This window comes from Mycteria americana, chromosome 18 (genome assembly GCF_035582795.1).
Source record: "Mycteria americana isolate JAX WOST 10 ecotype Jacksonville Zoo and Gardens chromosome 18, USCA_MyAme_1.0, whole genome shotgun sequence".
NCBI classification, from domain to species: domain Eukaryota; kingdom Metazoa; phylum Chordata; class Aves; order Ciconiiformes; family Ciconiidae; genus Mycteria; species Mycteria americana.
The window spans coordinates 7,002,831-7,030,022 of record NC_134382.1 but is presented as its reverse complement, the minus strand read 5'-3'; the positions used below and the strand labels follow the sequence as shown (position 1 = coordinate 7,030,022).

Below are 27,192 nucleotides of genomic sequence, written 5' to 3'. Positions count from 1 at the left end.
AATAGAAAAATAGCAGGCAAAGTATCTGAAATTATTCCGCTGATGAAAAAAATACAAACAAATTAATTCCACAGCCTTGTAATTTACATTACTCCTTATTCCACTTTAAGGAGGAAAAGCAAAACTGGATAGTCAAATACTATTTACTGCAGCCTTTATTCTGCATGTCTTACTACAGCAAAACTGCTGTAAATTTTGTCTGAAAAAGGTTGGGAATTAAAATAAAGCAGAAGTGAGACCTGTGGGCAAAAATAGGAAACGGAGATTAAACAATCCGTTGTAGGTCAAAGGTTATTTGTAGATCAGTTACCACTGGGGGCTAAAAAAGCCTGCTCAAAACCATCACCACGCTGCTTCCCAGTTGCTCAAACTTAATATTTAGTCTCCTCTATGCTAAAAATTTAGACCTAGCGAAACAAAAACGTAGCACTAGAAAAATGATAGCTTATATAAAGTTTCCCACCACTTGCAGACTTGCAAAACTTTTACAAAACGCCTTGGGCCTGATACCCAAGTTCAAACGTGGAAGTCAAGTAGTACAAACAGGGTCAGACACCTGCCCCCAACTCTCAGTGCTTTAGTTCTTCTTTTCCTTTCTCCTGCAAACTGTTTTCCTCTATCATACAGAGACATTTGGTATTTAAAAGCACATTTCGTAGTTGCTGTAATTCAAACTGCAGAAGAGTACTTTCGCCTCTCAGTAACTTGACCATCAGCAGAATTCATTTCTAAAGTAAACACCAATTTGTCCTAAATACATTGCTAGGAGACACTCTGAAGAAAAGAGGAGAGGACTGCTTAAGCTATGTGCTGGATTTGTTAGATGTTGCTAAGCATACTATTTCAGCATTCCTTCTAAGCTGTCATCTTTCCAACACTGGGCCTTCATGCCTCAAAATCCAACAGAACACTAAAGCAAAGTCTACCTCCACTTGATCGGTAATTAAGTTTTCCCATCATTCTCAGTAGGAGAATCAGTGAACACACACGTCAACTGAGGCACTCCAGGAATCATTTCATCCTCCTCTTTCTATTTGAGTTATGCAGTGTTACTATTTACCAATGAAAGACTATGATATCACAGCATCATCTCACAAGAACGTCTCAGAAGGGAAACATCCTACAGTAAGTGATAGGTTTAAAAATATTTTTACAGTAATGTTCTTCCCCACTGAACATCCCAATTCCACACACACAAAAGTCTAAACAACCAGTTATGCTTTAAATTATTTTCCAGATCGCTAACACATTGCTAGAAAATAGTCTAACTCAATTTTCATTGAGTTATCTCCCTTCTAAATTCAGAACAAATATGAAAACCGCTTTCCAAAACCACCCTCCCAGCAGTTAAGTGACACCTGCAGAACAGAAACCGAAGCTTCTAGAGAAGCTTGGCAATTAGGACTAATGGAAAAGTAACTAGATTCCCAAGGCTTCCCAAACCCTCTCTCCTTTGAGGAATGCAAGCACTCCTCCCTGTCCATCTCCCCTCTAAGCACTTGCCAGGATTTTCAGCAGAACGACAGGGACGTAAGCTTTATGAAGTTCAGAAGAGTAATAAGCCACAGATCAATTCAGAAACTGAAGTTACACGCTTACTGTCCACATGTGTCAGGAACGTGAAGAGTTAAATACAACCACCGAATTCTGCAGGTCGTAGGAGCAGGCACATACCTCAGTCTTCCAGATTCAATTAGATTTTGTTTTGTTTTAGGCTTTCTTTAATTACCCACTGCCATTTGAGCCCAACTGGGTGACATAAATGTATTATCCCATCATAATGTCAGAATTTAAAATTAGATTTGGTCTCCATAAATACACTTCATCCAACCTGAGTGACTCCGTCCAGCAATGAGACTATTTTACGTAACATCTTTCATACGGTAAGACCTAAAAACTGCACTAAAAATTACAGCTACCTTTTCTGGCTGTGCATTTCTCTTCCATTTATCTGAAGAGAATTCAGTTCAGGGCAAAGAGGAAATAGTTTCATAAGATCAAACACTGAAGCAGCAAGAGAAAAAGCAAATTACATAAAGTCCAAATATACTTACAGTCTCCTTATTTGGAAGCAACTCCTTTCGGATCCTGAAGAAGTTCTTGCCGTACTGCCTCAACCCCTTAATAAAACGTTTCTGTGATAAAAGATAATAAAAATAGTATGTCAGCAGAAGGCAAAAAAAAAAAAAAAAAAAAAAAATTCTTGTTAATCAGCACAACAGCCAAACAATGTTCTTAGCTTAAGGACTGTCGACAGAAGAAAACGTATACCTACATGGCAACTGAAAACGGACAGGGAAAAAAGGCTGCTAAGAGATACCGAGAAATTCAAACCACATTCCCTTCCATGTCAAACTTCCAACGTTTGAAGCTGAAAAAGTCAGTACCACAGTCAGTTCTTTCCCAAAACGACCGAAGTATGCTGCTGCACGTCTCTTCTGAAGTCTATTTTTCAACCGGGCAGCAGCAGGCAAAGGAAAATACGCAACGCTGATTTCCAGAGGAGAAAAGTGACTCTCCAGAGAAGGCGTCGCAGGGGTTAAAGAGTCCTTGCAGACGCCAGCCCTCCCGGTTCACCCTTCCTGATTTTCGGAGGAACACCAGCAAACGGCTTCCCAAGCGAGCCCTCCGCCAGACGAGAGCGGAGCCGCCGCCGCCGCTCCCCCTCCGCGGCTCGCAGCGATCCGCGGTCGCTCGCCACGCCGAAACACTTCCTCCTCTCGCCCTGCAGCCGCCCGCCGGGGCCGGGGCCGCGCACGGCGGGGCCCAGCGGGACAGGGCTGCGGCCGCGGGGGAGCGGCGGTGCAGGCGCAGGTAGGGAGCGCGGCGGGGCGGCCCCGCGCGATGGCGGGTGGCCGGGGCTGCGGCGAGGCGAGCCGAGCGGAGCAGCCGAGCCGAGCCGAGCCGAGCGGCGCGGAGGGCCGGGCGGGCGGGCGGGCGGGAGGCGGCGGCCGCGGCCGCCCAGCATGTGATCGCGGCGGGGCTGGGCGGCGCGGCACCCGCGGGGCGCGCCGCAAAAGGCGGCCTGGATCGCCGGCCCCCCCACCCCCCGCCCCGGCCGGGCCCTCGCCCCCGGGGAAAGCCCCGCGAAATCAGCCGCCGGATTAACGCCCGCCGGTCCCCGGGGGCTCTGCAACGGGGTGGCGTCGTCCTCCCCTGCCAGTTGCTGTCTCTCATCTGCCGCAGCCCTCAGCTGCCCTTCTTGCCTCCCCGGTCCCCCCCTTCAGCTGCCCCTCGCACTCATGTTTCCCCTCTGCAATACCTCCCCCCCGCGAGAGAACTCTCCGGCCTCCAGCTGTAAGCACCACTCGCTCTCCTCCTCCTCCTCCTCCTCTCTCCGGGGCCAGCACCTTCAGCCCGTAGCTCTGCTGCAGCGCAGACCTATCCATCTCAGCCCGCAGCTCGGGGACCAGTCCCACCTCTACCCCAGCATTTCGCCACCGTGAATCAGTACCAGGAGATTAAGACTAAACACAGAGCGCCTCTCTTTTTGGAAGGGCCAGGCCCGAGGACTTTTTCCTTTCCTATAATAAGCATACAGGTATAAACACTAGCAAATACCAAATTCTGCCTGCAAAAAAGATGGGGGATGTTGAGTATATGGGTCCTAATGTTCTGGGGGCAGGAGATGAGAATTAATAATTCCCTAAAAAGAGACACACCTCAAGTTGGCTTAATGCATTTTGGACCACATCTCCTTGCAAACATCTACTTGAAGGAGGTGGGCAGGTGCTTAGAGGCTTCCATATTGTGAAGTGGATAAGGAATCCCAGAAAGAGTAATTCACTACTAAAACAGTGCTCTGTACACCTCGTAACCTCCCACCACAATACTGAATATGAGCGAGCAGTCTCTTTGGAACCTCACGCATATAATTTTGCAGATATGCTCCCACAGGGATCTATCCTTACCTAACCCTGACCCTCAAAACCAGCAAGACTGCTAGAGTTCGCCAGGAACATGCCTGGGGGCACAGAGACAAGAATTAACCACCAGTTGTATATGCTTTGACATTACAGTCCCTTTCCAGTCTATGATTTGCTCATACCCACCTGCTCCTTTTAAACCAGCGAACAGAGCACTCGGGAGTTTTGAGTTCAGTGACAGGGGTGCTTGGGTTCCGGAACACGGAAAATTTTACCAATAGCAAGGTACCGGCCCCCCCCTTCACAGGCAGGAGTCACACAAATATCTACAGAGCAAGACACCGAGACTGCCGCAACGCAACGTAACTGGTCGCTAACGCACACTTCTCACATTTTACCATGTGAATGATAAGGAATTTTCATGACACTGGGGGAGGACAATCACTCCCCTGGCACCATATGCATACCTCTTCTGTCTTGTGCTGCTGGGCAGGAAAAGATGGCAGCAGCAGCAAGGCAGAAAACCATGCCATCATACCACGCCCAACACCCCAAAGAGCAATGTAATTTCTGTCTGCAGCTTATCACAAAGAATGAAAATCAACTAACTCAAGAAACATTTAAAAGCAGGCAATCCAAAGGGAACTCGGATTCTGAAGGGTGCAGCTCAGTTCCTGGCTTTGACATCGCTGCCTCGTGGACTGTATCAGAGGTACGATGCTTTTGCAGCATCAGTTAACAGAGCATGTATAGGAAAAGGCGACATAAAAAGCTGTAGGGGAATAAGAAGAAATCAGAGCTGGAACACTCCAACCGTGGATGAAAAAGCACAGGGAAATATGAGAGAGCAATCTGGTCCACTGCATAAAATGAAAAGCCCCGATTCCCTATTCCTCATTTTGCCAAAGCCTTACTACTATGGTGTATCTGAATTCTCAGGGGACCATCTTATTTATTTTTTAAGATTCTTTGTAACCAAACTATTTCACATTTGTTTTGTGTTGCGATTCAACTCTGTATTAAAAAAGCCCATGACAAACTGTTTTCGTTTGAACTCATGAGATGTCAAAAAAAATCCCTACTGGGAATGTAAGCCTAGCATATAGCCTCTCTGAATAACAGAATTAGAGGGAGCTTGAAATGCTGTTCCAAACACGAATGAAGTCAATCCTTCTGGCATTCTGAAATTTTGGCCAATTATGCTGTCACCTTTATCGGTGTCATACAGAATTATCGCTAGGCCATTGAGGCAGTGCAAGATATGCAACTACAAAATAGTTGTGTGCCTCTACTGAAAGGCAAGAGAGCCACTTCTTAATAGACAGAGAACAACAAAGCACACAAAAATTAGCTTCAGAAACTTAGACAGAAATGCTAAAGCTTAACAAAATGATCAAGGTTTTTCTTAAAACATTGCCTTTTTAAAAAAACATTTTCTTTTTCAGATTTTCCTTTCTATTCTAGTCTTCCATTAATTCAGGCACCATGTTCAGTTCTCCCTTAGCCTGCAGCAAGAACAGCTACTTCTTTCCTCCAAGTCAAGCACAAGAGAGACCTCTAAATGTTTTTAAATATAAAAGAACTAGATAGTTGCACACCAAATCAGAAGTGACCTGTTGCTCTCCAGCATCTCATAAAACAGACTGCATAACACAGTTTAAATTTTCTCTCCTCTGCACAAATGACATGCAATAAATTTTATGTCTGCATTTTAACAGGGCAGGAGATGTTGCACTGCTCACAGAAGGCATCTGAGAATGACAGCTGCTGAATTAAAATAGTCTTACAATACAGGGCTGGCGGAACAGTGAGGCTTAAACCTATGGATGCACGAGAAAGAGAAGTTTTGATAAAAAGTGGAAATGGCTCTAGAGCACCACAGTTTAAAAATCCAAGTTCTGTACTTTTAAAAATTAAGATAAACATTTCCATTTTACCACTTATGTTTAACTTGAAAAACGTTATGACAGAATTCTGTCAGCATTGTTGTTCGTACTGTTCACTGCAGACAAACTGTAACACAATGAAAAAAAATGCTATGGATAATCATTGCTGTGAAGCGGCATTAGGAAATCCCATGGTTTGCTAGGTCAGTCAATGTTGACAGACACCACAGTTATATTTTACGAAGTGGTTACCATGGCTATTGACCAGCCGCAACGCAAGATCTCCTAATACCGTTTGATAATCTGAGCTTCCCCAATGAAATGTATTAGATTCTGCAGTATCCTGCTACAATGTGTAAACAGGGAGCTATAAATAACCAAGGAAGAACAAGGAACAAGCATGTTAATGTTTGCATATGTGTTACTTGCAGGTCCCGTATTTTATCCCAAGAAACAAATATCATGACAAGATACACAAAGCCATTATGTTCTGCCTAACAGAGCTCAGATGGCATGTTTATCAATGCGATGATAATGCCATTGCAAAGCCGTAGTTAAGGTTATGCGTCAGGGTTTCTATTATCAAGAGATTACAGCTTGGCAGGAAAAATTTGCTGCTGCATGCTGAAATTCAGCACCCCAGGTTTTAACAGGGAACCGAGGTTCCCAACTCAGTTTTCTTCTTTACTGCAGAAATCTAAAATAAAGCTGTTTCTAAAAGCATGCAAGAGTAACATCTAGTACTAAATAACCTGTTTAATCAACTTAGGAATTTCAAACTGAAACCTCATGGGCTTCAGAAAGGCAGGACGACCCTGATAAAACTGTAAGTTCAAGACTGCTGCTAATATGTCTCTTCTAAGGTGATGCTTCAATCAGGGTTAGATCAAATGTATTTTCTCTAAGAAAATCCATTTCATTCCCTTCCCATGACTTCCACCTGGTTAATTAGTGAAGAGCATGTTGTAATGCAATATATTTACAAACACAGAGCCTTTTCTGTTCCTTCTTAATCCAGGAAACAAGGACTTTTTTTCCCCTCAATCTTTCTAAAAAAACCCAAAAACCTCCTCTTTAGACCATGTCCAAGAACACCACGTTCTTCTCTCAACCTTTTCCTTAATTATGAGCATATAAAAATGGAAGATTTTGCTATCATGAAAGCAATAGGTACAGTGCATGTTTTGAAAGGCCCAAGGTTTTCTAGGCAGATGCCAATTGAAGTTTTCACCATCTTCCACATTTAATATGCCTTTTTAAGTTTTATAGTAAATATGGTAGGAAAATTTACAGGGTTTTAATAGTTAACAGCAAATAAACGCTAAATGCATAAAAGCATCTTTATTTCTTAAATTGCACAAGATGAAAAATTATGGCAGTTGTTCTGAAAAGAAAATGAGATCTGGTTATATCTGCAAAACTTCTGTTAAATGTGCAGCACGTTTATAGATTGCCCCAAACAATGTTTTAGCATGCAGACATTGTATATGCACACTAGCTGAATTTCAGTGCACAGAGTACATTTTATTAAAAGCTTGGCTGAGTTTTAACAGTGTATTTCCCTTACGTGTGAACAGTGCAAGTACAGGCAATTGCTGGTAACGTTAAATGATATATACTGTCCTCTAGAAATGGAGGTATCCTGATAGTTTCCTTAAGAAGACCCAGTTTAACCTAAAGATGTCAGGTATCTCTTACAAAAATGTAACTCAATTTTTTTTTTTCACCAAACTGTACCTGGCTGTAGCAGAAAATGATGCTAGTATTTACTGTATCTTTACCTCAAAGGAATTACATATGCTCAATAACAGACAGGACTAAGTACTGCTCAGTAATTCCATCAAGGGCAAAAAGAGGTACTTTAACTTAAAGAAAATGCAGCTGTCACACATATCCAAGCTATTCTCAGAATCCACCTAACCGCTGCGGACGCGCAGCATGCCTATTTAACTCCTTCCACAAGCTGCTTTGTTCCCTGAACACTTATCCAGAAGAAGTCCACCTGCCCTAAGAGAGTGCGCCAGGTAGGGCTGTGCCCAGAGAAGGGAAGGTCTCTTGGGGACGGGAAGCTGCAGTCAGGTTGATATGCCCTTGCTGTCCCCCGTCCACTTCCAGCCCTTGCTGGCAGGCTTCCTCTCAGTCCTGCCTTCTCAAAGAGTCCCCATTGGGGACTGGCGGCTTGGGTAAGGCTGGGGGAAAACACTTTCTGGGTGATGGAGAAGCAGGTGGAGAGATGGACAGATGTTCTGCCCCGTCAGAGAGAGAACAGGATCGTCAAAGACTTTCACAACACAATTTTAAGATGCACAAATTGCCAGCTAAAGAGGAGAGAAAGCTACAAAAGAAAGGAGGGGAAAAGACCCTTTTCTAGGGGTACAGGAGAGGGCAGAAGGGAGAGACATTCCATGGAAATTTCTTGGCCTAGGAACGCACATCCTCAGAGCAACTTGCCACGAACAAGGATTGGTCCCAAGGTAACAGAACATTCTAGGTTACGACAGTAGCATGTAGAATGAAGAACAAGCATGACGACTCAACGAAGCTCACCTGAAACCTGTGTTAAAAAAAAGTCCACTGGGAAAGAGGAACTATCAAGAAAAATCTACATTCAGGCCTCTACTATGTTCCTTCAACATGCCCTGCTGCTGGGAGAACAGGATGTGCTTCAACCTCATCTGAACTTCATTTTATTGCTTCCTGTCGCTGCCGTAACTCTGCTTAATGTTTTTTGAATTTCATTTTGAAGTAGCAAGCATTTTTACCCTTCGCATTAGATACTTGTGCTGTTGTGCGTTACATCAGTTAACAGCAAGCTTGCAAAAATCACCTCGCTGGCAAACGTGTTTAATAGAAAGACACCATAAGCCTTCCCTAAACATGTCTGCATGTTGTTCCACAGACCTTAGCATTATATCAGAGATGCGTGCAGATCTCGAGCATGCAAGCAGTAGTAGTACTTTGCAGAAATATCTATGTTCCCACTGCTCCCTCAGTGTTATCTCCCTTTAGCCTACCTCATCAGATGCTCTTAGGTTAAGTTTACTGCTCTGTCCCATCTCTAACCACAGCACTTTTGGTCTACTCCTGCAGTAAGTAAGGCTGTCACCAGCTTGCAATTTAGAGTCTCCTCCTGAAGAGGCTGCACTGAAGCACAGGTCACGATCTGAAGGACCTTATTCTCTTTTCTGACACAACCATGCAAAGGTATGAGAAATTGTTCACACAGTCTGGCAACTGCTTGAAGGTGTCTGCAACCACTTACTACAAATCTCTGTTGCAAGAGACCTCTGTCGTAGGGGAACGTCTGTGCTTGGATGACCACTGACGCTATACGCACACGCTCTTTCATGATCTGTTTGGCTTGCAGAAAGCTATGGAATAACAGCAAGTAAAGATCTTTCAGTGTACTTGGTGCAGCGTACACTGCACCAGCTAGCTATGACAGTGAAGCACCAACAGTAATAAATGCCAGCCAACCCCTGCAATGCCAGTTCTTGCTGCTTAATTACAAACTACAGGTTTTTAAGTAACTGATTTTGAGAGTTTGTTGGTTTTGTTTGGTTGGTTTTCTTAAACAGTCCCTTTTCACGACCGTAAACAGGTAAATGTTTCTTAAATTATGCCACAAACATGTTTCCAGACTTCCATCCAAGAGAGAAGGCACACATGCAGGTGATTATTTTGTAGAGCAAGACTGGAAGAGAATAATCGTATATATGTATGTGGGTGTGTATATAGATACGGTTGAAAGCATTTCTTACCTCCAAAATATACTTACTCAACGTGCTGCTTCATTCAGCAGATTGTGACCTTAGTTCAAAATACATACTAAAACCAAATTCAGCTTTCTTTTAATAGATACTGGTCTGTTTATTTTTCTCATCAGTTTAATGAAATAATTCTATTGTGTCAAGACAAAATTGTCCTCTGACCTTTGTGGTATTTTGAAAATAAAATTCCTTTTCACCACGTCCGCCTACTCAAAGATATTATGGAAAACCAAAAATATTTTTATGGTATTCATTAGATACCAATCTAGATTAAAAGGCATTAATGTTCTCATTGGATATTCAAAGCACCTCTTCAGAGCGCACTGCTGGTCATCTACATGTGATAAAAATCTTGTACTCCTTAGGCCATATGCCTGTAAGATCAAGTATCCTCTATAAACAAACTGACAAGAAATACATCAGCTGAAAGGCTTAAAGGTGCCGAACAATTAGCTTTCCCTCCCAATCGCATCGCTTTGTCTTCCTGAAAAATTATACTGAAAAATTAAACCCTACCTCAAACTGTAAGGGATTCAACACCAAAGCATTATACAGATGCAGAGAGACACACGACATCCACCAGAGCCTGTGGTCCGTATAGCCATAGCCATATACACAGACGGAAAGTCATTAAGCAGCCTCCCTCAAGGGAATGCCAAAAGATCCTGAAATGATAATGATCCCCCTTCCACGGGGCTGCACTGTTGGCTTTTGTTTTGAACAATAGATCTCCCATGATACCTCTCGCTTGCTGAAAATATTGGTATTAAGTGAGCATGAGCACAGCTGTGTGTAAATTACATATATAAACAGATTAGATTTGTATATTTATACTGGATGCAAACACATTAATAGCACATTTGCATACACAGTTGGCTAAATGAGATTGCATGCAGAGCAGGATTACTAGTTACAAACACATTTATTTAGAATTTTCAATAAAGTATTTATACTGCGATTCAAGAGGTCAAAGTGGATTCATCATCCTTTCTCTCCTCTTCGCCTTCTTAAAAGTACGCAAAAATGCTCTCGTCAAGATGCTTTCCACGTCTTGCCGATGCCTCATCACAACTGTTCTGGAAAAAGGACTGACAAGCTAGCCGAAGAAACTGAACTGGGGTGCTTCCCTAAAGGTCATCCAAATTTCCTTCAGTTTAGTTTATTGAAGGTGATGTTGGGGGGTGCGTGTGTATGTGCGTGTAAGAGTTCTACATTTGACCACAGCGTGAACTACTATCTAAATGCCAGTTTATAAAACTCTTCTTTCCCTCCTCTGTTTAATGCCAGGGATCAATGCAGAAGTCTGTATGAAAGGCACCATGATATCGAAGGTGACACAACAGCTCTCAGACATTTCCAAAGCTGGGGGAGAATTCAACTATTCCTTCACCCCAGGCTTTGAGCTGTCAGGGCGCTGCTAACCTTATGTGCTAACCCCAGCTTTATTTCGCCATCAGTACTTTAACAGAGCTATTTTTATAAAGGGAGAGATTTCAGCTTCACCCAAAGCAGTACGCGAAGCTTTGGTTCACTTTCTGCATCGTACCGGTTTCTGCGCGAGAGCCTAGATGAGAACGAGAAAACAAAACAGCAAAAAAAAATAAAATCAATTATGTCTAAATGAGGAGCCTTTATTTTTGCTCTAATTGTGCCTTCTGATTATTGGCTCTGGGTGCTTTCACTGCACATCCCCAGATAATGCTCCCAGGCCAGCCGGTCTCTCTCTCGCCTTCGCATTTCACGTCGATTCCTGTTAAAAGGTCCAGTCCTGCCTCTTGGGTTCGCCACGCTCGCAGCCCCGCCGATAAATCATCTACCAACCTGCTTTGGAAATGCACTGGCCGCCGAGCGGTGGCTCTGGCCCGGGTTGCCAGGCAACCTGCGCAGGAGGGATGTCTGAGAACTGCTGACAAATAGCCAAGTGGCTGCAACAACAGACTTCTCTCTGTCAAAAACGTGTTTGGGAGAAGTGCCTCTCCCCCGCCTCTGCTCTGTGCGAAACACTGCGTGATTGTAGAAAATCAAAATCAAAAGGCTATTGTAATGAACACACACTTCCTGCTCAATTACTAATTGTTAAAGAGCTGCGGGGAGGCCGCGATCACACAGCGTATGGCAACAGAAATGTGATCCGGTAAACGAGATAAAGTCAACAGCACGCCAAGAAACCTGATCTAAGAACAGCCTGCAGTGGCACATCAGAAGCTGAGGCACAGATCAAAAAAAGGCTGGATATTAAAGCAGCAGCAGGAGGAAAAAAAGAAAACCTGACTTTACTTTTCCCGAGCTCTAGAAGGGGTATTTGATAAACAACCTTGACTCTTTGGAAAAAGAATCTGTGGATTATTACAAGCGTTATTATCCACCCTAACACTACTGCAGTTGCACGGTCCCACATTTCAACGGCAAGATGAACAGGCGGGGCAGATGAGCACTCTTGTTTGAAGACCGCTCAGTTTGCAATTTACTTTCCTCTAATGAAGTAAGGGCGGGAAGAGGCAGCACTCGTTTTTCCAAACCAGGTCTGGAGAACTCCCCCCTGGAGGCACCGCAACAGAGGGTCGAGCTGCAGGAAGATCTTCCAAAGAGCAGCAAGTCCTGAACCTCCACTCCAGGAGGCTGGAAATGCACAGTCCCTCAGGACTCTACATACCTCTCCTCTAAACAGCAGCACAGAAAGGCAGTTATATTTAACACACAGGCAAGCATGTCCTTATTCTACTAAACTTAATCATTTCCACCAGCAAGAAACTCGGTTGGTCAACTTGCCCACATTTACATTTAAACGCCCATGACAGACCTCCTGACAGACGTACGGGTCCACCTATGCAGGCACGACAGGCGGCTCCAGATCTCTGCAACCCTCCAGCTGCTCACAAAGCCGCCCCGAGACGTTTGCTCTTTCGTGATCTTCAGAAAACAATCACGTTGCACGTGTCCATAAACCAGGTTTCACACAGTGAGTCTAACTAAGACTATCCCCTTCTGTGGACACAAACCTTAAAAACCACCAAACTGGAGACTGCCTTCATTGACAAAAAGAGAGCTTTCTATTTATATATCATAATCTGTAGGTTGTTGTCTCCTGTAATCAACAGTTTCTCAGTGCTGCAAACAAAGCTAAAAGGATTTGAGGGTGTTTTTACATAAATGATTTTTTTTAAAGATGCATTTTAAGAGTTAAAGAGAACAAAGGTCTGGCACATTTGTGACCCAGAGAAGCAAAACAATATGCTGCTGCCAAGAGACAACAGAAAGCTTTTGATTATACTTCAGATTGCCTTTTTCTGTACACAAAGAGATTAATTTCTGATTGTTATTTTAAACTGCTGTTAAAATGCTAATATACAAAAAGCCTTCCTATACATCAAAACTAAAGAGCAAGTAAAAAGAAAAAGTTGGACAATATGTTCCTTTTCAAGGACATACTTCCTTTCCCAGATGACATCTGAAAGTATCTCCCTTTTGTATAGGTAAGTAGTAGAAATTCGGCACTTAACCTGCAAACTTTAAGCTAAAAAAAAAAAAAAAAAGCTATTTGCTTTTTATTTCGCAAACTCATGCTCACCCAGCCTTGGTAAAAATGCATTTTCTAAAAAAAATAATTCATAGTTCCAATTGTTGTGGGTTTGTTTTTTTTTAACAGGATGAAACTAGTCAAAGTATAGAATCCAAAAGCGGAGATAAAAATACATATAAGCAGCATATGTAGTATGAACCAAACCAGAAAAGCAGCACTTGTGGAATATAAACAATGCCCCACTGTACCACCTTTCCTCCAAAGGAACGGTTCTCATGCATCAGTTGGGAATCTTAACCTTTCTCTTCCTCACATACTCTGAATCTCAAATACCTGTACCAAAAGCTGCAATGCCAGTGCATTCTTAAAGTTATGAATATTTCCTTGAATAATGCCAACATCAGAATGTACCTCACCTTCCACGGGGCTCAAGATGTTCCTTATGCTTCCTCACCTTTACTGGGCAGCAACAAGCCAAGAGGAAAATATCATCTATTAGCCTCCCTCTGAATTTCATTCTCCTCATACTGTTTTTCTTAACAACAGGATTTTTACTCAACTTACAATACCACAGGGAACACCACTCTGCCCGCTAACACAAAGCGGATCTCCATTAAATCATCAATACTAAAATGCCCATTCTAGGCAATAACACGGGTGGGTGAACACAGATATACACCAGCCCCCAACCCAGGAGCTGTAGTTCAAGCAAGAGCAGACCACAGGCTAATAGCTACCGTGAGGGTTAACACAAAATAAGCTTCCACTGGAGCTCATAAACATCAGAGCATTTCCATTTTCTCCGTCTTTTTCCCCAGAAAATTTTCTTTTTGTTACACAGATCATAGAGAGTTCTGAAAATACATGTCTGTTTACTCAAGTTTAACACTATTATGCAAGCCTGAAGTTGTTCTCTTTCACTGTGACATTTTTTGTCCTTTCAGTCAATTTGTAACACTAAGCACAAAAAAGCTGCACGCAGACTACTTGAAATATACTGTATGATCCTTTCAAGACTCGAACATAGTATTTCTAGGGGAAGTTCCCTATTGCAGAAATATTGTTCCACTGGGATTTCAACCATTATTGTCAATTATTCTGGAGACTATTTCTGCCTTCAAACAGTGACTTTATGCAAATAACAGAAGGAAACAAATAAAACCACTTCAAGAGCTCCTATACTTTAGAGCAATGAACAAATCCAAGAATAACGAGACAAAATGGTGGCAAGAATCCCCAAGGAAATTATACATATAGAGGGGCAAATATTTCTGTAGGTGACTTTGCCAAGTAAATAATTAAACAGCAGGGCTGTTCACGGTAGCAATGCCCAGGTTTGAGTTCAAGCACTAAGATACAAATTCCAGTTTGTGACCCTTACTAAAATGACATGAGACAACCTCTGCAAACCCCCTGAATTTCTCTCAGGATAAGTCTGCCGCTGACTGCAGCGTAGCGAAGAGACACCCGAGACCACAAATCTGGATATAAGCAATACTAGTGTGCTGGTGGTCAAACCACGACAACTAGTGATGACAACAGCAAATTCCAGGCTAAGAGCCACATCCTCAGCGAGAGATCTTTCCTATATCAAGCAGAAAGCAAACTTCCTCCTGTGACAGGAGTTCTTCATCCTGCCAAGTTGTTTACAACAAAAATAGGGTGTTCTGATGTGTTGCAAGATTTCATACTCTTTTAGTTACAGAGAAATGGGAATTTAGTAATTCCCATTTTCATCTGATACGGTATCAGAAAACCTTGAACACTTAACGACCAAAACGAGCATATTCAGAACACTGCAAATTCCGTACAGCTCTTTAGACAGTTCAGTCTCCAAAGCCTCATAATTTAAGATTTTTAACCTGTGTTTTCTTTCTTCTACTGAGGTTTTTATTTTAAGAAAATTCTGCCAGTCAAAAAGTTGAGAGATGAGAAATCGCAGGGGAATCTAGGTAGGTAATACTGTCTCCGCTGAAAGACAGCGGATTTTGGCACGTGAGCAAGCCCCTGAACTCCCTCCTCTTTACAGGCAGCGTATTTTGGGTCTGTGACTGTCACTCGTAAGCTCGGAAGGCTAAGGCCAAAGATATTCAAACATTACTTGTGATACTTCGCAGTGTTTTGAAGATGGGTGACAGTTTAAAGAGGAGACTAATTTCCAATAGTTAGACACACATCCTTTGACGCTTTTCTAAGAACTGAACACCCAAATTTAGCATTCAGGTAACTTAATGAATTCTTTATTTCAGTTGTGTAGCCCAGTCTGACCCAGCTACGTAGCAGTTCCTAGGAGGAGCGGCAGCATTTACCTCCAGTTTACAAGACTCCATGCTGAAATCACATAACGTAGCCTTCTCTCTAAATAAGTAAGAAGGCCTAACCTTTTCCAGGACTTTGACTGATTGCTAATTAAAGATTGTCTTCATAGCCTTATATTTAAAAGAATCAGAATGTGATAAACAGCACCAGTGCTGTCCTAATAGTAAGATTCTAATTCTTTAGCTACTGCCAGCTGCCAGTGTGGGTACAAGCAGCACCCGAGCACCAAAAATCAGCCAGAAGACTGCTTATAACAAAGCAGATAAATGGTCAGCTAGGCTTTGTAATTATAATTATTAATAATTATATTATTTTCCTTATTTTTAACCAGTAAGTCCCACTGCAGAAGGTTTCAGTTCCTTGCAAGCTCCTGTCATGAACCCACACCACAACCCTCGTTCAATTATTCATCAATTATCCATTGCATTTGTCAGAACCATGTAAGATTTCAGTAGAGTGAATGATACACTTCTGCAACACAGCCATCCAATTACTGAGGAAGATGTTGGCTCATACAATGATCTTGGCAGTAATGTATAAAAGTAGTTTCAAAAAGAATCAGACGATTCATAAGTTCCCTTTTCTTTTGTGTAAGGGGCTCTGAATAAAAACATGGGGGGGGGGGGGCAAATATGAAAAAGTGACCCACAAATAAGAGAGGAAAGAAAAAGGATTTGAAAATGAAGGACCAGAAATGCATCTATAACAAAGGCGAAGACTGGCAAAGGAAACTTGAAAGGTAGATATTTGGGGGGAGGGAGACAAGGGGGAAGTGGTGCTGAGACTATGGAATTACTTCCCCAGGCACGTAGAACCGGACAATATCTTCCATAACAGATAAATGAAATATGCACCCTAATAAAGCAGAGGTGCCCTCTTTTGCCTTCCCCAATTTGTAACAAATGGAATGTTTGATTTGAGTGTTTGAAGTTATTCCAATGCAGTGGAGGGTAATACGCTGTGATGCTTATTTATTAGCTCCTCTAAATGCATAAGCCCCTGTCTGATCAATCTCCCCATGTAGCCTAAAAGCTGTATAAATCTGAGCGGATACTATGGGAGGGGGGGAGGAGAAAAGGAAGGAAAGGAACAAAAGAATAAGAAAAAACATGGTGGAGCATGCACAAGTGGATAGGGGATAACAAGTGAGATATCAAGAGGCCAGTAAAAGCTGAAGCAAAACCACAAACCCCGAAGCTACGTGCACTTTGAGTCTTTACCACAACATATTCAAAACCACAGGCACATGAAAGTACAAAAGCAACACTGGACAAGGAGCACAAAATAGTAGTTTTTAAATGCGTCCTCATGAGCGCTGATCAACACGACACATCTTTCACACAACACAAATAAGGAGGAAGGAAGAGAAAACCTAACCACACGCTAGCTTAAGAGAACCTTTGCAGAAGCACAGACAATATTTACAAGCTGTCCGGGGACTGCTGGGTTGGGGTTCATCGGTGTCAACTATGTAAACTGTTAAAAAGGTTAAAAGTCAAGTTACTCAGCTAGTATGAAATGGAAAACAGCATTCTTCTAAGGTGGCATTTCCACCCTCGAATCCAAGTTTCCTTCCAGCTGATATGAAACCCCTCACATGTGCTACGTGAGCAACATGGGGCCAGACTGGGAAATGAAGCCTTCTCAGCTCTAGCAGACTTCCTCAGTACGAGCAGGTACTGAGTATCTCTCTGGATCGAGTCCTTATTTGCTGTCAAATTCTTTTTATGGCAGTATAATCATTAGCTTTACTGGCACTGTTACCCTTGTAACTAATTAGGAATCTTGGATGGATGCAGAACACAATTAATATTTAGTCACTATGCGTCTACTACAGAAGCAGCCTATTATCAAACAAGTGACACCTCCACAAACTTAAATTAAATAATGGCTCCCACAGAGGATTCAGAGCCACTGACAGCATGGCAAGTGATTTAAGTAACATAAAGCTGAGTAACTGGTGATGGATCACAGTTTTTTCCACTCACTCTGTTACAGCCTGTAATAGAACAAATGATCATTTTTCAGCCTAATTGAATATGGCCGCCCCGCTTATACACAAAAGGAGACAAAGCTATATAATTTGCTTCATTAAAATGCATTTTTATGTCATCTGAAAGATTAAAAAAAATTGGTGCTGTTGATAGGGAAGATTAGAAAAATAAAATTTATCATGCAAACAGAACTTGCAAATGAGGTGTGTTTTGGCATTCATACTGCTTATGCTTGTGCAAGAAAGATAAGTCCTGAGCACTAAAGCACACAGAGCATCCATATTGTGACAGTAATCAAAGTTTCTTAAATAAGAATTATGTCACTATACCAATTTGAAGAAGCATTTTGTCAGTCTCTGCTCCAATGGCCACTGGGCCATACTAAATAATCCTCAGGCTAAGCCGTCGGGTAGAACCACAGAGAATCTAGTGACACTTGAATAGTTTGAAAAAAAAAATTTTTTTTCATAATCAGTAGAAAAACCAAAATACCTGTTAAAAAAGAGCCTTTTCCAACATTAAAATCAGAGCTTCAAGAAAAGAGTGCTGCATTTCAAATATAACCTTATATTATACTAAAGCTTTCCGCGATGGCATGCGTTGGTACTCTCACCCTCCACAAAGCCAGGTGGCAAACCTAGTTGTTTTTCCTCCCCCCCCTCCAGTCCCCCCTTTAGCTTTCATCGCCTGGAGACGTTAGAAAGAGATCTAGGAAGCTAGATAGTTATTTAAAATTAGTTACCATTTGACACCGGAAAATAAATTTGTTTGCTGCCGTATTTCTAGCTTGGCCAAGAAAGCAACACGGCGTCTCTGCTATTGCTCCACAGAGCGTCACTTAGGCCAGCAAAACCTGCTCTGGCAACAAACATCTCGTCATCGACTGCTGCCACAGCCCCAGAACGGAGAACTTGGTTTGTTTGCCCTACCAGGCACGGCAGCATGGCCTGAGCTCCATACCGTGTTCCGACTCAAATACTCTCACCTGTTCCAAGCTCTGCTCATTCTTGAGCCTCTTTCCCTCTACAGCTAGAGTTTAGCCTTAGGATTCCCCGTATTCCCTCTGAGCTGACGGCCTCCATGTTCAAACAGAATGAAAGTCAAGGCTCAGACAGAAACCCAAACTATCGGGGGGGGGAAGTTATCTTGCCGAGTTGCAGACAACACTGTAATCTGTCTCTGCACTTGCTCTGTTGTAGGTGGGTTTTTTGTGTTTTGAAAGCAATCTGGTTAGGAACAGCGAATTGCCATTTCTCATGGTTTAGACCATGGGAGCATGGTCTAGAGCAAACAACTCTTTCAAAACAAAATAGTGATTTGCCATGTAAAGTAACCCATTCCTGGGCTCTATGTATTTAATAACAGGTAATTCCAACATAGGTATTCCAAAGCGAAACACTTTTACCTATACCAACTTAGACTGAGCCAAAATTACTTGGAAAGATGCTAGAGATTTCTATCATACGCTTAACATGGAAAAATATCAAAGCACTTTATTATTTCTTACTATATTATAATTGCACTTTTAGGTAATAAGGAGGTAAGGATCCTGTAGACTAATTTCAATTTCCTAACACCTGCAAGACAGATAAACTCAACCAAACTACTGAAATGCCAGGACTATTGAAATAATTTGAAAACAAACCAAGAACTCTGGATGTTGCTATCAATACAAGCCGATAAACCAGTCGCCCTTCCTCAACCATTAGAAAAGGCGAACCTAAATTTAAATCACACTATTTATAGCATTTCCAGAACAACAACAACAGAATCTTCTGAAAACAGACAGCTAACCAACATTTCTTATATTTAAATTATAAAATTGCTTTCAAAAGCATAAACAAACTCATACAATCCTAGATGTTGGGGCATTGGGATAACGTACACCAAGGAGCATGAGCCAGAGATCTAAGGCCATTTATTACATTTGCATTCAGAACAGGAAGCAACCTGTGAAATGTATCTTATTAACACTATTAGTCTTTTCAAAGGCAATGGCACTATTTACAAATATGGATTATCTTTAAAAAAAAATTAAATTTCAGAATTTGCAAATTAAGTTATGTACAAAGAAATGGCGAGTAAATAGGTCAGGGGAATGTAAGCAAGATAGCTTTGATACACAGTACCTTTTTAAAATTAAATCAAGATGCACCACCACCCCCCCACCCCCCCCCCCCCCCAAGAGAGATACAAGGCAAAAAAAGTTTTACCATGGTCACGAGAGATGAACACTTACAATCACTCACTTGGTTCTGCTTGCTATGGCAAAAGCATTAACCCTAGAAACTCCCAGAATTTTGGTGATCCCTGCACTCTGCAGGTGCTCTGTGATAACGTCATGACTCAGTTTCCTTTTGGAGAAGAACAGGACATAGGATGATGTTATATTTAAACCAGATTCTGGAGCTCTTAGCAGACAAAATCTGAATAAAAGGTATTGAAGACAGTAACCGTGTCACTGACCAGAATATCATCTGATGGCGAGAAGGAAAAAGACAGACGAGTCCGTGCAGCATGTTAGCACGCTTGGTTTATTTTCTTCCCCTGCACAAGGCTAGGGTGAATAGTCTTTGTTTCAGTTGCAATACTGCTGAGCTGCACAGCTCATGCTTCTATACATAGAACTTGTAAGATATACACGAACATTAAAACTGACTCCAGCTCTGTTGCTAAGAAACTACGAAGGATAGCTTTTTTGGCCCTCTTCATTTATAAAATAACCACTTTGCCCTATGGGAGAACGAATGCAATCTCTCAAGTCCCCCAGTGCCTTGTTCTCATTTTTAAATGAACACAGAAAGATGATCGAGAATGCTAGGAAGTGTAAGTGATCTCCATTTTTAAGATGCCCTTGAAAATGAGATGAAAAACATGGTTTCAACAATCAACTGCTGTCGTATTTATTAATCTTTCAAGCAGCAGATTCTTTCCCCTTGACAACAGTGAACTACGCGTATGTGCTTCTCTCTATTACAAACCTTCTTCTAGAAAACAAAACAAAACACCAGCTTCTGAAAGCACCTACAAATTACTTAGTTTATACTGGAGTTAAACTCTGACTTAGAGTTTAGCTTCCCGTCCCCACTCAGAAATAGCCTTCTGAGCCATGGCAACTGGCCAGTATAAATATTTGTTGTATTATTTTTTCAGATCAGCAATATGGTAAGTGCTTAATAGATAAAAATATTCCACATGAAGGCAGAAAGACGATGAATCAAGAAACATATGGTGGTTAAACAAAGCAAATAAAAAATGATATTGTTAAGAAAAGACTAACTTATCTGGCAGCTGTGGAAAGATCAAGATTAGCAAAAGCAGTGAAATCACCCATTTTGAAGCCAAGGTCACTGACAGGATTTATAGATTTATCCCTGAAGGCAGCCTTTGCTGAACATGAAATGCCGAAATAATTTTTTTTTTTTTTTTTTTAATCTACCTCCCCACCCCATTTGGGCTATCTCATTTGCTGGAGGCTTTTAAAATTCATTCCTTTTCACAGCTGGTTAAACAATGGAATCTTTCTGCAAACTAAAAGGACAAAATTGATTGCCCTACACAAACTTTTCTGCACGTATAATTGATTTTTAATTCACTGTCTTATTTCCGAAAGGACTTGACAATAAACTCAGTGCTGTATGTGCAATATTGATCCCTTTAAACAAGGACGTGGATCAAAGACTGATGCAAGTTAATCACAACCAAAAAGACTGTTATCTTTTGTCTGAAACCTGTGTTTAAACTAAATTCACCTTTTCTACCCATATTACACCTTATATTTTCTAGCTGTATTGCACCTTATAACTTTGTAAACCTGTCAACTCCTAAGTAACTGTAATTTTATGCAACTTTTAAATAATAACTTTTTTCCCCCAAGCAGAATAATTTAATCTTTCATCTATTACTTTTTACTGTGAGGACTGACGGTTCTTTTACCCTCTGAGTTCTCAGAATAAGCTACAGACAAGACTGTACATTCCCACTCTTTCTTAAAACTAAAATCTTCTTTATTCTTCTTAAAATAAACGTCCTACTAGACCATGGCAATTGGTGTTCGGTGGAGTTTTTTTTTAATCTCAACGCTCAGTTAATTTTCAACTGTTCCTGATTAACACACTTGCAAATGGCATCAGATGGCTTGATTTCTAAAGTCCACACAATGTTAATTTAGTAGGAACTGTCACTCCCCTGTGAAGCTGTAATGTTTACTTTTTGTGGATAAAAAATTAAAACTAAGCAGTAACTGATATCTTAACCTTCTAATCCCACTCAATTACTCCAACGCAGCCCTGCAATGCCAGCCTCCTTTTCAAATATCCCTTGATGATTTTTTTCCCCCCTGACTATTCCAGAGGCTCTGTTTCAATTTTGCTATGAATTACATTTTCTATAGCTGCCATATAAACAGTAAATAAAATTCATGGTATTTTTGCCCCAGTAAGCAGCTCTGTCTTCCAGCATATCTGAAAAGCCTGGCTTCAAAGGAGTGAGCAATGAAAACAATGTTTTCATGAGCAGATACTCCAAAAAGGGCAGATGAGAGACATTTGAAGATGATTCTAGGCAAAGAAGCCAAGCAAATAAGTATGTGTGTTTTGCATAAGTAATTTCTTGACCAGCTACACTGGATTACAAATACTCACAAACATGTTAGGAAATTAGTTTGCTGTATCTTGTCATTTTTGGCAGAAGGATCTGCACTTGTATTTTATGACAAATGAGCTTTAAGCTGAAGCCAGGTGTGGATATTTTAAAATTTATGAACTTGTAAATCCATGTACATGGCCAATTAAGGTTTAGCACCAGCAAGGATTAACTATCCCTGCACATAAATCTAAGAGATTGTTTGAATCTAGGTTGTTTACCTCAACTACTCTACATCAAAAGCAATGTAAAATATTTAAAGGGCAGCATATTTCACGATAAAAGCTAGTTATGAAGGACGTCACGGTGTCATCGACAGTTCTGCATGGAGATGCACAAGTAAAAAAAACCAAACAAACAAACCGACCTTCTTCCTAAGGAATACTTAGCAATTTCTTTTTGAGAATTTAACATCTCGGCAAAGATGGCACCAAGTGTAGAAGAAAAAGGAGGAAGTGTCCAAGAGATAATGCAAAACTACCGTGTCATCCGGATTCTCTTGAACTTTGGAAGACGCCGCCCTGAATTTCAAAGGTGGTTCAATTAGCCTCGCCAGTGTTCTTCATAATCAACGTCTGAATGCTAATTAGGAGCACAATTCCATGCAGCAAAAGCATCCCTGTGCAATAAACTGCAACACAGCAGCAGTGAACTCTGCCTTCAGCTAGCATGCATAAGTAAACAGAATTAATAACTACCCAAGTGTGGACGGGTGACTTAATCTGTTTCGATTAGATACAGCTCAGCCTGAGGCCTTTGTGTTATTTAAAATGTGTTCATCATGTTTAATTAAAAACCTAATAAACTAGAGGTTCTTTTAGTTCTGATTTGTATTTCTCTCTTCTGAAAGCCGTATTGATTTTGTTAGTCCTTTTTATCAAAAGCCAGAAAAAAGCACATTCTGAATAAAGAGACAAAACTGTAAGGTCGAATCAGCAGGACTTACGTGAAGAACAGTCAGAACTAGCCCATTTCCTTCACCGTTTCCAATACATGAGGCATACCAGAATTAAAAACCATTTCATTAAATTAACAAAACCGAAGAGGAACACGGTATCCTTTTCAAATGCTAGCCATTTGATAGGTTATTCATCTGAAATGGAAGCGTGCACAATAAGCTCATTTTTGGGCCTGGAGCAAGCGTAGGGTCAGAACTGTACTGAACATCACTGAAAGTATAAAAGCCATTTTACAGAGAAGATTTTGTCCCGAGACGGGTAGAAATTCTGTAAGGACAATTTTTCTTGTGAAATATTTCCACAGAAACCATGCCAGGAAATATGGGTGTTCAATTTAACCTAAACTGAAAGAAGCTAATGATCATAGTTCCAGATTTGGAATCTGTGGAAAGTAAAGCAGCATATCATCAGGGCAAGCACCAGAGTTTAAATATAGGCACTCAGTTTCAGGTTTGTTGTATTTACTCCCCACAGACAACAAACTCTTAAGTCTGCATGTTTCAAAATACAATTTCAATGTCAGTTTTGAAATATTTCGAGCTGGAGCAGAAGAAATGACCGGCACCATTCTATTCTTATTAGGGATTTCTAATTGCTTCCATCAAAAATGCCTGTATTCTGTCAAATATTGAGAGACCTTTTTAGAGGTGACCACGAGATGCAGAGCGGAGCTCGCTCACTTCTTTCACTCTGACAATCCCTTGCTGAGTTTGAGTGAAGCGTCTTTATTTTCTCAGTGCATTGAAAGTAAGACAAATACTAACTACATCTTGCCTGTACTACAACCTATCGTTGCAGACAGAATGACAAGAACAGTGTCACAGAGACTGGGTGCTACCAGGGCTTAGGGAGACTAGGAAACATGGCTGAAGAAAATGAAAGGAGAAAAGTGGTTACACTCTAATCTCATATTAGCGAACGATATCCCATGGAACACATGGCCAATGGCTAAGTCAGTCCCCCTTTCCCAGCTACACTCACCTTGCTCTAGCAGCGAGCATCGTGCCACATGTCAGACACGCCATTCAATGGCAGGAAACTTGTACGAGGGCACTGCCACCAGCTGTATCAAAACACAGGACTTGCTCCATGGCTTCTTCCCAAATAACGCATCCACTCCGAACTGCACTGCTTTCTATTTGAAACTGCTGCCTAACACTAACGAGATTCCACCAAGCGACGCTGCTGAATGTTGGTCTACAGGGTACGTGCTTAGAAGGTGGTTAAATATGGCACTATATATGACAATTGCTGGACAAATTTGTCCGCAGAAGTAAATTCATGAGCATGAAAAGAGAAACCAACCCCCCCTCACCAAATCATTGCTGGGAATCGATGTTGTCAGGTGTAGCAAAAGCCTTTATAAACAGGAAACAGCTGCATGTAGATGCATCAGTAAAGAAGTTTCTTTAGCCACTTTTATTAGGCAGTGTGGAAGGCTGGTTTTCACAGTATGCCTCTGAATTTACATACTGGAATAAAATAAGGTTTAAAAATAGCCATAGATTTAGAAACACAAGGGAGACAACAAACCTCCGTCTTCATATTTACAGAGCCTTCCATTTAATTCAATCACTGGCAAATTTTATCCTCTGTTTAATTTGATCTAAACCTCTGTAACCCATCATCAGTAGTAAAAATAACATAACTTCCATCCTTTATTTTAATCAGTTCTGATCACTGCAAAGCTCTTACTTGACAGTTTGGTCACAGGCAACAAAGCTGTTTTAATTAACAAGAAAGGCTTTATCTTTGGACAACAGATAGTCCACAGAAAAAGTTAAAAGCTTTACAAATAAATAGATTTTCAATACATCTGAGTTATTCACAGAGTGTTATATCACAAATACTACTGAATACTACAGAGACCTGTGCTGGACACAGTGTTGCTATCACACACACAACAAAATCAACTACATCAACCATCCAGCACAGGGGAAATGGACTCGGTCAAAATACTTGTGCAAGTCATAGACCAACCAACTTACAGAGGATTTTTGCCTTAGGGAAGTGTAAAGTTTTAAGAATTAGCTTTGTACTAAGTCAGCTCTTTCCCTGCCTCGGTGTGACTACACTTCTCCTTCGGTTGCTTTTGCCACCTGCCCAATTACTTGGCATTGCCACGAAGCTCCTCCGCCCAGCCGCACCACCTCACATCTTCCCTGCAAGAGAACCTTTCTGACACTCAGCTTAAAAATCTGGGAGAAAATTAACTTAAGAGTAACAAGAGGTGGAGTGTGACATTTTTGGCATCCAGAAGCATATTCTGCCCCCTGCCATGATTATAGGATTAGAAAGGCCAGCATGGAAAAACTGAGACAACAAAAGCCATGATCTACATGATTTCAATTGGTCACATGCCACAGAAGCTCTCTCAGTTAAGGAGCTTAACTAACCACAGCTTTGTACCTGGTGTGCTATCTGCTTATTTATCCAAGTTGTAAAAACTAAGTAGATATTTGCTGGGCCACAAGGAGAAATTAATTCTAAGTCCAGCACAAATAGGGACCTGGGTCTCCTACTTCCCTTGGAAGCGTGTCTCTTGGATTATCAGCCAGCCACATTCCTAGAGGCTTCCTCCTGCTCATCACTTGCCATCATGAGATGGAGGGGGGATACACACTTCATAAGGTTCTCACCAAAATTCAATTGTTTTGGCCAGACTTTGGGTTCGACACATCAGTGTTTTCTGAAAAATACTTTGTTGTGGGGTTCCTACGTGGCCCTAGCACCCTATGTATCAGGCAGAAAGAGTTTTCCTCAGTTTCACAGAGCCAACAATAAGGAAACTTCCCTTGCAAGTCTCAGAAATGCTCAGAAGTGCAGTTCAGCTGCTTTAATCTGGAGTTTTCTACGAACTGCCAGCGACAAACATGCTATGAAGTTGTGCAGGTGGAGCTTAGCTGTCTATAAATAAGAGCACAGTTTGATCTTTGGCTCTGCTGGGGCTGGAGGGCTGCCAAATGTTTCTGGAAACTTGGAGGGAACAGAACAAGAACAAATATGATAAAATGAGCTGAGACTGACAATGATTTATAGAGTCAATGATTGTTATTCTGTACTCACAGAGTTTGCACTTTTAGAGTGATGTTTCACTTTTCAATAAACTTTGCTTTTTCTTATTCGTAAGGCTCTATTCTCTATCATTTAACATGGAACGCTCATCAAAAAACCCTGAGCTGCAGCAGCTACGGCATTCACAGCATCGTGCAGCTGATGGAAAAAAACAAGGAGACTGAAAAAAATCTACACAGAAAAAGAGGTGTTGGCACTGTACAATTTAACCATGAATGTGGGAAAGAATGTATGCAGAGAAGACAGAGGTTAAAACAACACGAATACAAACTTACTAAACGCAGGGCAGAGCACGTGAAGTATTCGTTCCGATAGTCAGTTCCCTCAACAAAACTCCCTTTCGTGACAAGATAACTGTAAAACTTATCAGGAAACTGTGTTCTAGGCTTTTTACTCAGCCTCTCCTTCGCTTTGCTGCCGGTGTTAGCACGTGATCCTCTTTCACTCTAGGACTTCAGGCAGTCTCCTTACCACAAAGGTTCTTTGTTGGATTTCAGAATAAGCCTACGTTAATACAGGTTTATATGGCCTGGCCTACCCCTAATCTAGCTCTTGCAAAAAGGTTTACATAAGGAGAGAGCAAGCACACATAATTTGTTGGAATAACTCCCTGAAAGACTTTCAGAGAAACTAGAGCTTTAAAAAAGTCTCGCCAGCCATTGTCTGAATAATTAAAAAATGCTAAGAGACCACGGAAGTTTCACCCATTATTAATCGGTTCTATTTTATAGCACCATTGCAACTTTCTTAGTAGCTTAACAAGACCACAAAATTTTTATTTTTATTTACTTCTTCAAATACTTTACCAATTAACTAACTAGCTTAAATTCATTCATTTAAAGGAAAAAGAAAACCAACCAAAACACTTTTCTCTTGTCACTTTTACATGAGCAATGCTGTCTTGCACGGTATCAGATTTTTTTCATTTCTATACCTGGTAAGTATACATGACAAGTTGAATTTCTATCCCCGTTTATTCCAATATGCTACATAAGAGAGAAGAGGCTTTTCCAACAGTGAAAGGTAAAAACCCTAAGTGAATCTGAAGTTCTTCTGTGATAAATATTTTATCATAACTAACTTCCAATCATCTGATTTTCTATTTTAGTGCACACTGCAGCCTAATTATCAAGCTAGGAAATATAGCATTTTTCCATTT

General features: G+C 41.3%; 1 protein-coding gene across 9 annotated transcripts in view; it reads right to left on the bottom strand.

Moving 5' to 3' along the window:
- Positions 1-27,192, bottom strand: part of RERE (arginine-glutamic acid dipeptide repeats) — a 259,220-nt gene that overhangs the window by 55,700 nt on the left and 176,328 nt on the right. For all 9 annotated transcript variants that reach the window (XM_075520190.1, XM_075520186.1, XM_075520189.1 and 6 more), the window contains one exon: positions 2,055-2,135. In XM_075520190.1, the coding sequence (XP_075376305.1) occupies positions 2,055-2,135 (81 nt within the window). The remainder of the gene's footprint in view (positions 1-2,054; positions 2,136-27,192) is intronic.